This window comes from Lepeophtheirus salmonis, chromosome 9 (assembly GCF_016086655.4).
Source record: "Lepeophtheirus salmonis chromosome 9, UVic_Lsal_1.4, whole genome shotgun sequence".
Lineage (NCBI taxonomy): Eukaryota > Metazoa > Arthropoda > Copepoda > Siphonostomatoida > Caligidae > Lepeophtheirus > Lepeophtheirus salmonis.
Window position 1 is genome coordinate 10,166,940 of NC_052139.2, and position 13,434 is coordinate 10,180,373.

General features: G+C 28.5%; 1 protein-coding gene across 1 annotated transcript in view; it reads left to right on the top strand.

The window, feature by feature from the left end:
* Positions 1–709: 709 nt before the first annotated feature.
* The window catches only part of LOC121124567 (glycine receptor subunit alpha-2), a 68,981-nt gene continuing 56,256 nt past the window's right edge, over positions 710–13,434 (top strand). Inside the window, exons 1-2 of the mRNA XM_040719725.2 lie at positions 710–991; positions 8,713–9,561. Of these exons, the coding sequence (XP_040575659.1) occupies positions 8,775–9,561 (787 nt within the window). The 5' untranslated portion in view covers positions 710–991; positions 8,713–8,774. The remainder of the gene's footprint in view (positions 992–8,712; positions 9,562–13,434) is intronic.

Consider the following 13,434-nt stretch of genomic DNA (forward strand, 5'->3'; position numbering starts at 1 on the left):
ACTCTGTGGAATTAGTTTTATGTTCATTAAATGTTTCAATTCATTCAAAAAATTTCATAAAACATTTAATATTTCCAAGAGAAAAAAAATATTTTCTACATAAGTTTCCTAAAAATCAGGACTTCTAATAATTATGGAAGACTTCTATTCCAAAGGAAAATATATACGGTGATATAGTCTTATTTTTCAATTGCATTAAACACACAAGGTTTCCGACAATTTTCACTAATTTCACTTCCACTAAAAGATTATAATTGATTTGATATACGTATTAAATAATATTCACAATCATTATACTCAAGTCAAAGCATTTTTATTTTTTCTCCTTTTTGTGACAGAAAATAAGTATAAGAAAAAAGGCATGTGCAAAAAAGATAAAAATTGTTGCATGGTCCTGTTGATATGAGGCCTTTTATCTAGGTATTTTGAAACTTTCAAGCCTTATTTATATAAAGAGTTTTTTCATAATTTCGTTAATCAAGACTTATACTCAATATAATACATATACGATAATTTATTTGTTTTAAACACAAATAGTAGAAACTCATCGTTATTTAAAATTTATAATAAGATTTGAACCGTTTTCTCTTCCTCTCAAAAGCGCATACATCTTCCTTGAACACGAAAAAAGGGGCAGCTTTCTACTTGATCAGCTGCTGCACTGAAGGAAACTTTCTCACTCTAATTCACAAAAAAATTAATACAAGTTAGTATGGACTCATTCATTCAATAAGATATATGCTCAAAAAGTTTTTTGAGCCTTAAGAAAACTCTTTTGAGTAGATCACCAACTTTGTACACATACGGCAAAACTTTCAAGAAAAGAACATTTATGTATATAATATTTGGGAGGCGCAAAAAGGACTTACAATGGATATAAAGAAGACTTATGCGCTAGATCATATGGGTTTGGTATGGATAAATAGCTGAAGAAGCTACTAAGGCAAATGAATCAATTTAAACGAGAAGAACATTAAAGTAACGGATTGAAGTAAGTAGCTTTTTATACAGAAAAAATAACTTAAAATACCACATCCTGTTTTTGAGGGAGGGAAAATTCAAAAAGGAATTTGTTACTTGTAAGTAAATTTAGTTAAATATGAAGTCCTCACCCGGTACTGTTGTATAAAATCAAGTCGAGTACGCATATATGCCTATAATATAATGGAATGGAATTTAATTTCTTATATGAGATTTTTCTAGTAAAATATCAATGTGAAGATCACTTTTTTTTTTGTTTACAATTTAGTTTTTTTTCGAAAAGCATATATTGTAAGAACTTGTTTATTACATAGAAATATATACATATATTTGAATAAAGTATATTCTTAAGAAAATACATCTTAAGTTTTCATATATGGAATATTTTAAAATTATTCTATATAATCTTCAAAATATGAATCTATCGAAGTATCGAACATATATAATATGTCCAATAAAAACTTAAAGCCTTAAAAGAATTGAAAATATAATAAATACCTGTATATTTTGGCAATATCTTTAGTCAAAAGATAGTTTTTGAAAGAAACATTATGCATTTCCCGTACCTATATGGGTATACATATACTTTGTAGTTGAGTTGTAATAAAATGATGGCTCAATATATGTACAAATAATAAAGTTATCTTAATATGAGTATTTAAATCCATCAGAGTGAGTGAAAAAGAGAAAAAAAATGAAATAAATAAAAGGAATTATAGGTTTAAAAAGTCCTTTAATAAAAGAGCTCATTTTGACATATTTTTATACAAATACATTAAGTTATAATTAATGTGAACTTTCTTATGAAGCAATTATCAGCTTATTCCCTTGTGGAATACTAATATCAATATACTAACAGATTGAATATAAATTTCATAGAAAGAGTAAGATATAAGTGGTGTGTCAACATTAAAACAATTTTGAACAAAAAGAAACGAAATTTTTTTTAATCTGATATTGATAAATACTTACCGTTCCATATTTCATTTAAGTATTTAAGTGAACTTTTTATTCTAATTTGTGGGATGAGCTACGATAGCGAAGAGTATTAGCTATAGTTTAGAACCTTCATTTGATTTATAAGAATTATATTCACTCAGAAATGGCCCTTTTAAATAAAATAGATCAAATTATCATTCTTTTATTGCAAAAATCAATTTTGGACACTGTAAGTACAACTTGCAACACACCCAAAGGGTTGATACAAAGTATTTGTTGATAAGAATTGGCCATAATTCGACAAATAATACAATTAGGGGTTGAGTACTCAAAAAAAGAAGCCTCTTAGAGGCTGTTTAGCCTCAGTTGTAAAAGTCTGACAATTTTATACTTGAACCAATTCGAAAAAGCTGACAAAAAGCTCATATTTGATGTTTATTTTGTTTTTGAGCAATAAAAATGTCCTAGCAACAAGCAAAACGGTAGAAGGTGTGCAATCTCCTCCGCGCACAAGTCGATCTCCGACAAGAAGATCTTTACAGTGGACGCTATTCTGAAAGGAGAAATGATCACTTCTTGGCTGAATAAAGAGCTCAGATGGAGAGAACCTTCAGGGCCAAACATCCATCTCAGGTATAGTCCTCGGTGTTGTTGTGTCTGACATCAGCAAGATGCTACTTCTTCAAGGTCAATAGAAAAATCAATATGGACGTCTACTACAAGGATCTCAATTACTATATTTTGCCATGGGTAATTGACACATTCCCCAGGGATAACTATTTGTTTGATTAAGACAGTGCCACGACACACACGTCCAAAAAAGTGCACCATTTATGCAGGGAGAACACAGATGCATTCTGGCCGTCAGACTTCTGGATTTAGTCCACATCTCGACGTGGACCCCCAGGTCTTTGCTGTTTGGTGTGTCTAGGAGTTCAATAGAAATAATACTTCTCGCCCGAATGTCGATTCCCTGAAGGATGTGATCACAGAGGAGTGGAAAAACTTGTCCTCGGACTTCATCAGGGCCTGTTGTTCTGTTCGTCCCTATTTTGAAGCCATAATTCAAAATGGAGGGAGACATATTGTCCAAAAAGTGTAGAAAAATGTGGAATTACTAACTTTTGCTTCAAAAGTTTGGTATAAAAATGGCACAAAATAAAAATATGTAGAAGTGAAAACGGCTTTAAAATTTTTCTAATTTCTAACCTGTATACGCCATGATAAATTTGACCATAAATCATTCTGGCTTGCTTTTGTGTTGGCTGTCCACATATGTAGACGATTTGAATAAAATGCTTTTAGTTCTTTGAAATTCATTTTTCATTAAAAAAAAAAAAAAATAGTGTTCAATTAACATTACTACATGACATTTTGGTTGTACATATTTTGCTCAAAATGGTGAAGTACAAAAAATATATGTCAATACTCAAAGCTACTTTTGTTTTTAAAGAAAAGTTTTCTGCAAACTTATCATTATTATTTTTACAAAGCCAACTTTCCAACTTTTATGCATAACTTCTTGCATGACTTCTTTATTCATTTTGGTATAATAGATAGTAAACAATATGACCGTAAGTAAGCCAATACTTTTTCATATCATAATTATAATAGCTAAAAATTATATGCATATTTATTTAATTTTTTTTTTAAACTAAAACTTTATGGATGTGTCATTTTCTTTTTCTTTTCTTTTTTTTTGTACTAAATGTCTTCTTTTTTTTCATTTTTTGGCTTATTCTCCTATTAAATTAAATTTTAAAAAACAATTGATAACCTTTTTTTCGTCGTATATATAAAATTGAAGACATTTTATATATATATTTTGAGTATGTATAAGACAAACAATTAAGTGATTCTTTTGTTTTCCCCCTTCTTTTTAAATAGTAAACCCATTGAGTTGTCGAAAATGACATGTTGTAACCCATTAGAGTAGAGCATGTATTTAAAAAGCGCCAAAATTTAAAGTAGAATATACATTCAATATCACAATGAATGTCTTTTATGTGATTTTTTTCTTTTTCTTACAATACTCATGATTAGAGATGTGAATATTGTCTATATTGGGGTGAATATAAAATGTATTTGTTTGTAAAAAACAATGTATGAATTTTCTTATAAATTACTCTTCTCAATTTTGAAAGATATAACACATCAGCAAACAAGGAGTACTGTCAGTAGTAGATAGGTCGTTTCTCAAAGTTACCAGATTTTTAGAGACATTTTCTCAGGAGTTTTTTACACTCACCTCAATTTAATCAATACTCACATCCCTACAGTCATCGTGACTAACTCTTATAATTGATATTTGCAACTTTATTTATAGGGTTTAGTTCAAAAATGGGGAGTTTGAAAAAAGAGAAGACACTTTTTTACAACATGTTTTAAGTTATTTTAGAGTTGTCAGGGAATATATGAACAAATTTTTAGACTTATAATCAATTTGTTATTTATAAATAAAAAAAGAAGGAGATATTCTCCTGTTTCCTCTAATTTGGACAACAATTCGGAGGTCCGTCTGTCAATTTTTCTGGCATTTTTATTTTATTAGGTAACATGAATATATTTTTGGAAAACTTTGAGACTTATAAAGCCAGTTTTTTTATAGTCATGTGACCTTATGTAGTATGTTTGTTTTTGCTATATATTGCTTGTTTTTATTGAATGGGCTAATATTTTTAATTAAAAAAATATCATTTTATTATAAATTATGTTTAAATATATGGAAAAAAATCGAAATGTTTAATCGCAATATCAAGAAAATTATTCATTGTAAAGATTAATCAATATACTAATATAAGAGGTGGAAATACAAAATGGGGTTTTTAGTAGAAAGTAAAATAATCAAAAACACGATTTAAAAATTTGATTGAAATTTTAAACTGTTTTTTAACCTCAAAGAGCTAAGCAAAAATATTATAATATCGAAATAATAAACAAGGCCTGTATTATTCAATAACTATTTTTTGTTCTTAACAAAAATCCTCAACATTCCATAAAATTTCATTATAGTTTATTTTTTTGTTTTTCGTGCTTAACGGTCTAAAAGTTGATCCAATATTGCTTTCTTTATGTTTGTTTTTTTAGTTTTCTTTTTAATAGAATATATTTGAGAGAAATCCACAAAATTTACACCTGCTATAACTTTATATACACTTTTATGTGTTTAACATACACATAACGTAATAGTCATTTTTGTTTTTATTAAACAAAGTAGGAATATTCATATACGCTTGGATTTACTCAAGAAACATGACTAAATATTCAATATTTTCCGAAAACATCTGCCCCCAGAAGTAAATTATCTATATGTCACATAACTTAGAAGGAAATATTAATCTAATAAGTAAATACTAGGCGTTTCTTTTTTGTAATATATACCCCATAGATAAAGTCAAATTAACATGTGAGAGACGTGAGAAAGTTGCAATATACCTTTTTCCCTTGTAAATAATAAAAAAATGAGCCTCAAAATTGACATCAGAATTGTAATTTACAATATAATCAATAATTTTTGTAATTTTTTTTAGTTATAGGATAAAAATTTATTTTTGGGGGGTTTTAATTGTAATTTTTCTAAAGTGGAATTTTTTGTACTAATTGCTACATTCCATTGCTTTGGCTATAACCTATATCATATGAATATTTGACTATTTTTTACCAGTTGATATGTATATTTATCACATTTCAAAACTCACTCATGGAAAATAAATTTAAGATAATATAGCGCTCAGTACATAGGGTTTCGTTGCAACAAGTGTTGTAATTTTCCTAGTATATTCTATTCTATTTCTTTTATTATATAAGTATATCTACACTTCACAATAAGAATGTTTGTTAGTCAGTGCGTGAGGAAGTTTGTTAGTCAGGACTAAAGTTGGGTAATAGATAATATATCTGAGTTATAAGTTGCTTATTACATATTACTCCTGGAAAAGTAATTTAGTTATGCAACTAATTGCTTAAATTAAAAATGTAATAGCATAACTTATTTTTCAATATCCCCTTCAGACACAAATCTGAACAATGCTGCAATCAATTCAATGCGTTTCCTATATTGAACAATGGTTAAGCGAATATTTGAAAATTAGTATATAGTCCTACACTTTATATTTTTTTTTTCAGATAAACAAAATTGAAATAAGTAAATATTAATCTGCAATTTCTAACTTTGCATCGTTGGATTGAAAATCTCAACTTGTTGTTTTATTTAATATTTGTACAAATATTTAAAAAAAAATAACAACAGGTGCTATAATCTTAAATCTTTAATTTTTTTAATTAAAAAAAAACAAATCAAGACGTTCAAATAATATCAGACATAAACTTATAGCCTCTTAAAATAACATAGTCACAGTGTTTGAGATTTTGTTGATCGTTTCCTTATTGGAAAACAACGTTTGATAATTAACTCAATTAATAGACGATTGAATCAGTAATGTATAATTAGTGATGATATATTACTAAACTAAAAATTATGTTCGTTATATTAGTTATTATTTCTTTTGTAAAGTAATATAGTTATTCTAAAAGTAATATCATTACATTAATATATTACTAACTAACGGATTGGTATTCAACACCCAGTCCGGACAGATGATTGAAAAGGTTTGAGAAGATGAATTTATCTTTCATTTATAATAATCTGTGATCTATAGTATCAATGTAGTAATACTGTAATCTGCAATAATAGATTGAAAGTTAATAATTCAACACCGTGAAAGCTCTAGTTATGTATTCATACAAAAAGTATATCTTGCAATTTCTGTAATACTCAAACTCCTTTTTTTTAGCCTGTAGCAACGGTACTTGACTACGGAGGCAGTTGGTACATTTGGCAAGCCACACTCAGTATTCAGTTGTCTATCTGGTTTTTAATGTTTTTCCTATATTTAGAAATAAGCAGAATTTGTTTTCTATAAACAAAAAGTTAAAATACCAACTTTGTCTTTAATCTCAATACTGGTTTCGCAGTTTATGCAGTTTTAATATATAGTAGTATTGGTCCGACTGGCCACCACCTCTGAATCTTGTAAAAATTTTATAATTTTTGCCACAAGAATATATTTTTATTATTAGAATCAATTTAGTGGGTAAAATAATTAAAATTTAAACTTTGATTTGGCATTCGTGTATTTCAACTAAAATTTGGTTGTGTCTAGGTCAAACTTACTTTGAGTAACTGCTTCAAAGATAAAAAGTGTACTATGGTTTCCACTACTTCCACTACTTATCATTTAAATAAAATAGTAATTGCATAAAACATGTCATATCTACAAAGTAATATAAATGATTTTTGAATTCCTTTCATATCTGTTTTTGATACTTTTTTTTTTAAAGAACTTTTTTTTCATGTTGTCTTTTTATATTCTTATTATTTCAAATATTTTTTTTTGCATTCTGTGCTACATATTTTGATTATTACGATTTTTTTTTTCTTCAAATAAAAGAACGTAGATGAACACATTATTATTCTAAACTTGATTTCATTTGTTTTAATCCAACTGTCATAACCCATTCCTAAATTTTTCAATCATTCCTTCGTCTCATATTTTATTTTCTCACTTAATCATCAATCATTCCTTATAGTTATATATAGATAACTATAATTAAAGAAAAAAAAGTGAGAAGATGCATCACATTATCCTGTTCAATCACTTAAGTATTTTATGAAGCATGCTCTTTTTATTCATCTTCAGTTTAAAAAAGTAAACATCATCGGGTTTAAGTTTTTCAGAATTTTCCCACATATTCTCGCTTTAAAACCAAAACGTCTTAAAATTTAAGGAAAAAGCGGATGAAATTCATGTATGATAATTATTTCTCCTCTAGTCTAATTTCAAATCAAATGAAACTTCCTTTTTTTGTTTGTTGCTGTGTAAAATACAATGTGTTTCATGAGTATACTGCAACATATTAGAGATACAATGTAGATAAAGGAGAATAAGAAGCATTTTATAAATCTCAGGGTGTAGAATATTTCCAAAAACTAATAGATATATAGACGTACACGCATAATAGATGTGGTAACTCTCCTTAATACTTCAATGTAATGCTAAGTTTAAATAGTACATGAATTCAATAAATGACAAAAATCGCAATTTTATACAAAGAAATAATATTAGTTGTGTATATATTGTTATTTGCATTATACAAAGAAAAATTACGTTTTCACAGACCTAAATTTACTCATAAAAAAAAAAAAAGTTCAATTAAGTATCAAATATTTCATGTTAATACAAATTGCAAAAAAAGGATATCAATATATAAAAAATACTAAAGTGCTTAGTTTTTTTTTTCCTGTGCCACAAATAATTTTAACATGAGAAAAATTGTCGACTCTAGCAATTTTGATTATTTTGACTTCATGTAATACTAGGATCCAACGCTTATTCTAAGGGATTTTACAAGAAACTGTTGCATTTGATAGATGATAATGATAATGCTTCAATCCTTTAATTTAAAGAATTACTTTAACTTTTTGAGAAGAGGGAGATGAGAATGAAAGGAAATACATTTGTATAATAATTTATTGCTCTTTCAAATATGAGTTTAAAGCTTTTTGGTTTCATATACTCAAATTTATCTATTTATAAGATAGAATAAATGTATTTCATTTATATCCCTTTGGGGGGGAGTTGTGGACTATGAATGCTTAATGTGGTATCTGCTTCATAATTTATATGTGACTTTCAAATGCAGACTGTTATATAATACCTTACTAAGTACATATATATATGCTATGAAAATAATAACTAAAAACTAACAATATTTCTTATTCTTCCATTGTAGGAATCATTGTATATTTACATACAGGAGATTCCTGATCCGCTCAAAACACTTTGAAAATCAAAATGAACTGGCTTCAAGCATTAACAGCCCTTGTGTCTCTCCTCGTGCAAGGAGTTCAATTTGGTGGACTCGTTCGAGGAGACGAAATTCTTCAAAAACTAACAGAGGAACCCTATCATTCCAATGAACGAGTTCCCTTATCTGATTTGGTTGACTCTGATGATGCCTTTCGTTATGCCAAAGTCTGTGCCAAAGGAGACGCCATTTGCATTCCTCGTAATTACTCAAAGTTTGATCTCCCGAATGAGACTCAGACTGTCGTCAATGTTGGGATTGACATCAAGGATATCCCTAAAATAGATGACAAGGACTTTAGTATAACGCTCAATTCATTCTTTGTGGTTCGTTGGAAGGATGAGAGACTCATCATTGATCAAAAAAAGATGGACAAAATATTTAAGAAGGGAGAGGATGCAGACTCTTGGATACCTGTGGATGTGAGCTTCATTAAAGAATTTTGGCTTCCAGATGCAGAAATACTGAATCTCAAGGAATTTAAAACCCTGGATGTTCTTTCCAAACTAGAAGGTCTTTGGCTGAATCGCAACTTTGAAATCATGTACGCTGTTGCAACACGGATCACCTTCATTTGTCCAATGACCTTTAACTCATTTCCTTTGGATGTACAAGTCTGCAGATTTCAAGTTGGGAGCTTCAATTATGACATTTCCAAAATGGTCTTTCATGATGAGTTTATAGCGGATCAATCACAGATCAGATCCGTTTTGGACTATTTCATCGAGATAAGGAAATTACCGGATGAATATCAACACTACGTTGCGCTCACGGGTAAGATTGATAATAAACACATCATTTAAGGAGTAATTAATAACAATAATAAAAGGTATATATCTATCTTTCCATCGATTGTCAGAGTGTGTGAGGGAAAGTTTGAAAGGAGGAGAGAGGAGAATCATTTATTGTGTTCATATATGTATATAATATTCGTGAAAGTTCTTTAGTCTAAAAAATAAAAAATATCTTGCAAACGAAGGAATTTTCTTTAATAAGGGTGTTTGTTTGTTCATACTGGTAGTAATGATATTGAGAGTTACTAGTGTTAAGAGTAGGTCAATGACCAAACTTTTTCTCCTTTTGTTTTTAATTACTTTTCTGGACTAATTTGGACCAATATTTCGACCTAGACCAAGATATCATATTATATACGGAAATTGACCCGTTTTCAAATCGTAATTGGATTTATTTCTGTCTTAATATATAAACTTATTATTTTCCAGCTCACTCTATAGACCGATTGGATCCCCTCACATATACAGTGTATTTATTTGTCAGCTATATATATTCCTACTTCTTTTTTTCTGAATTAAGGTTCGGAATGTTGATCATTTGGATAAGAATTAGCTCCTTTGAAGAAGTAAACAAGTATTAAATAAAAACTCCACAGTTGTGAATAATCGCCGAACTACCAACAAATTTTAAGAATTTATTTATTTTTCTTTTGCTGCATGACACAATAAAAGTAAAAAAGTACATTCTTTTGATGTATGAGTTGTACAAATATGATTTATGTAACACATTTAACTTCAAATGTGTCGATGGTCATAATTTTCAAACTTTACGCATTGGCCGAATAGCTAAACCAACCTTCAAAAAACTAGATTCTTAATTTTATGACAATTTGTTCTTAAGTTAGTGAGGGTTTTTGTAACGTATGACGATACTTTGGTAATTTCCAAAACAATGCATCTTGAACGAAAAAAAATACCCTTTAAGCTAAGCAATCGAAAAAAAGTGTTATTGAGACTCAACTCCTTAAAGCGAATAATTAAATAACATAAAAAAAAATTGAATGAAAAAAAAAAGGGTTTTCTGTGTTAAGCCCGGGATCTTTCAACAATTTTAAGTAACACAGATTTTTTTGTATGCCCGAGCCGGATGTAATTTATTTTTGATACCAGTTCAGACCAAACTTTCTTCAGGGATTGAATTAGTTTGATCCAATAAAGATGATTAATCTATGAACTGATTTTCTCCCTTTTTGAGTTGTACAAATATGACTTATGCAGAAATTTAAACTCATATGACGTTATTGAAGGTTGTTGCTCATCATATTGAAACCCAAGTGACTTAATAAACAATACATTTATAGAATAAGTCTAGACGGAATAATAAATGAACCGTATGTATGCTTTTGTATAAACGATCTAACAGAATTATTTTTTTTGGGGTCAGATTTAGACGAAATATTTTTTTTTTGAGTTCAATCTATACCGAATTTTCTTAGACCGAAATAGCTCAGTAAAATAAAAGACAAGTCAAGGATTTTCAGACCGAACCCCAACCTTAGTAGGCAAGTTCATTCTAAAAACTTGGTGTGGCATGATGCAGTCCCAGCACATTACTCTAAGTCACTTTGGCAACATTTTTGGCTTTTTTAGACAGCACACTATTTGGCACTCTAAGAATTAGAAAAAAAAGAAGGAGATGAGAGAGTGTCAGAGAGAGAAAGGCATGGAACTGGATTTCCCGAGAATTCCGTCACTTTTTTTTTGGAAATTCTCTGTATTTATGTAATATAACACTCAGTGCACGAATGAAGGCTTGATTGGACGGTCTACCTGACGGCTCATAATTTTTTTCTTTAATCAAAATTGAGATGATAAAAAACTTTAAATATTTTACTTTCAAATTCATTTTTGGAGTCATCACAGTTCAAAATAGATATTCCTCATTATTCTGACTACCTATATATCCACAATAGTACATTTTGGATATATATTGGATCTAATAAAGTAAAAAAATAATCCCATACTGTCTTATTATCAGTGTTTAGGTATAGTGTGCTAATTCCAGATGTCCTACTATTATAAATAGTGTTTTATAAATGTTATCATTATTTTGAAAACAATTGAATAAAACCAAATATGGACTAAAAATCAGTCAAAAATAAAATACTCCGATTTTAGGAAGAAAAAAACTACATAAAAAGGATCATTTATAATTATAAAAAATGAGCCCCTATTTTTTAAATTTAACATGAACTGCGCTCTTTAAAGTACAATTTAAACGTCCATTTATTTATTTTTTTCAAATTTATGATAGTTATACTGTCTAACATATTTAGATTTACAACAAACCAAAAAAAATGAAAGAAAAACCTTATTTTTTCTGTTTTCCATTGAAAAATAAGACAGTAACGTGAATTTATACATGTATGAATATGGCATGGTTTCATTGACAACTTTTTCAAAACTGATAAGAGTTACAGATTTCGAATATATACCAAAAATATTATTAATATGTTAATCTATTGTTTGTTTTATTATGCTAGCTTCTACTACTTTTTAATCTATCATAATATTGCAACAAAGTCACCCTTGAAACACGTACTTTTAAAGACATAAGGAAGTATTGAGTTAAAAAGCCCATGCCAGACCAGATACTTGGTTGAAATTAAAACAAGGTGCCGGAATTTCTGGCTCGTAGGTAGATAGCAATATATATTTTAAATGCAAGTAGATAAGAATCATTTTATCAAAACTAATGAATAAATAAATATGACTACATATGCAAGTTCAAAGATCGATTTGATTAAAAATAAAGCAAACGGAGGTAAAAACATAATCTATTTTTCCCAATATCAGAAGACAACTAATACTTTCTTATTATTAAATTAAAATAAAAGGAGGAGACAGAGAGTAAGAAGAACGTGGGAGGGGATAAAAAGAGAAAATAAAGAAAATTCCCTTTTCCTTAGAAGCTCATAAATAAAAATAAGAAGTGTGAAATGAAAATGATGGTCGTGGACTAAGAATTTATATATCATTTTGCTGAATGTAAATACTTTGTTCTATTAAATCATCAGGTAAATTAAATTAGCACAGGACAAAATAATTTCTTTATGCCCTATGTGTGTGTTGTCATTTAATTTTTTTATGTACAAAAGAAAAAAAAATAAACTTTTTATCTCGAAAATTTTTGAGATATTAAATTATATACATATGAAAAATATAGAACTGACTTTATAATCTACAATATTGCTATGCAGGAGGCCCGTTAAGTTTAAAACAATCATGAACAAAAAAAAAGAAAATTATAATTTATTATTTTACACCCCAATATTTCATAGACATATTTGAGTGAATTATAGGCTTCTTATTCAAATTTATGGGACGATTTAATAGAACGAAGAGTTTTACTCTAGAATCTTTATTTGATTTAAAATACTTATATTACCCCGGTTATAGTATTTGGGAATAAACTGATCAATTTTTTTATTCTTTTATTGTGACAATCCATTTTTTTCTACTTTAAATACAGTTTCCAAAGTAAAATTGATGAATAAATGGCAATCAATGTATATACGTGCAGTGTCAACCTAAAAAATACAATCTTGTACAAAAATTAAGAAAAAGAGACCATTCCAATTTATTTTTTACTTTGTATATACAGAGTAAGGCAACAAAACGTGGACTTGAGTGATGGATTTAGAAATACTTCAATAATTTTATATTAAAATTTTTTTGTTTCATAATATTTAGAAAAGGTTTTTGCCAAAAAAAATTTACTCGATATTGCCACCTTCTTTATCAATCACAGCCTTTACACGTCAGCTGAAGACCAACCAGGAGTTGGTGACAAACTTCTGTAACAAATTGTCCCATGCATCGAATAACGAGGACTTCAGTGAGTCCACATTTG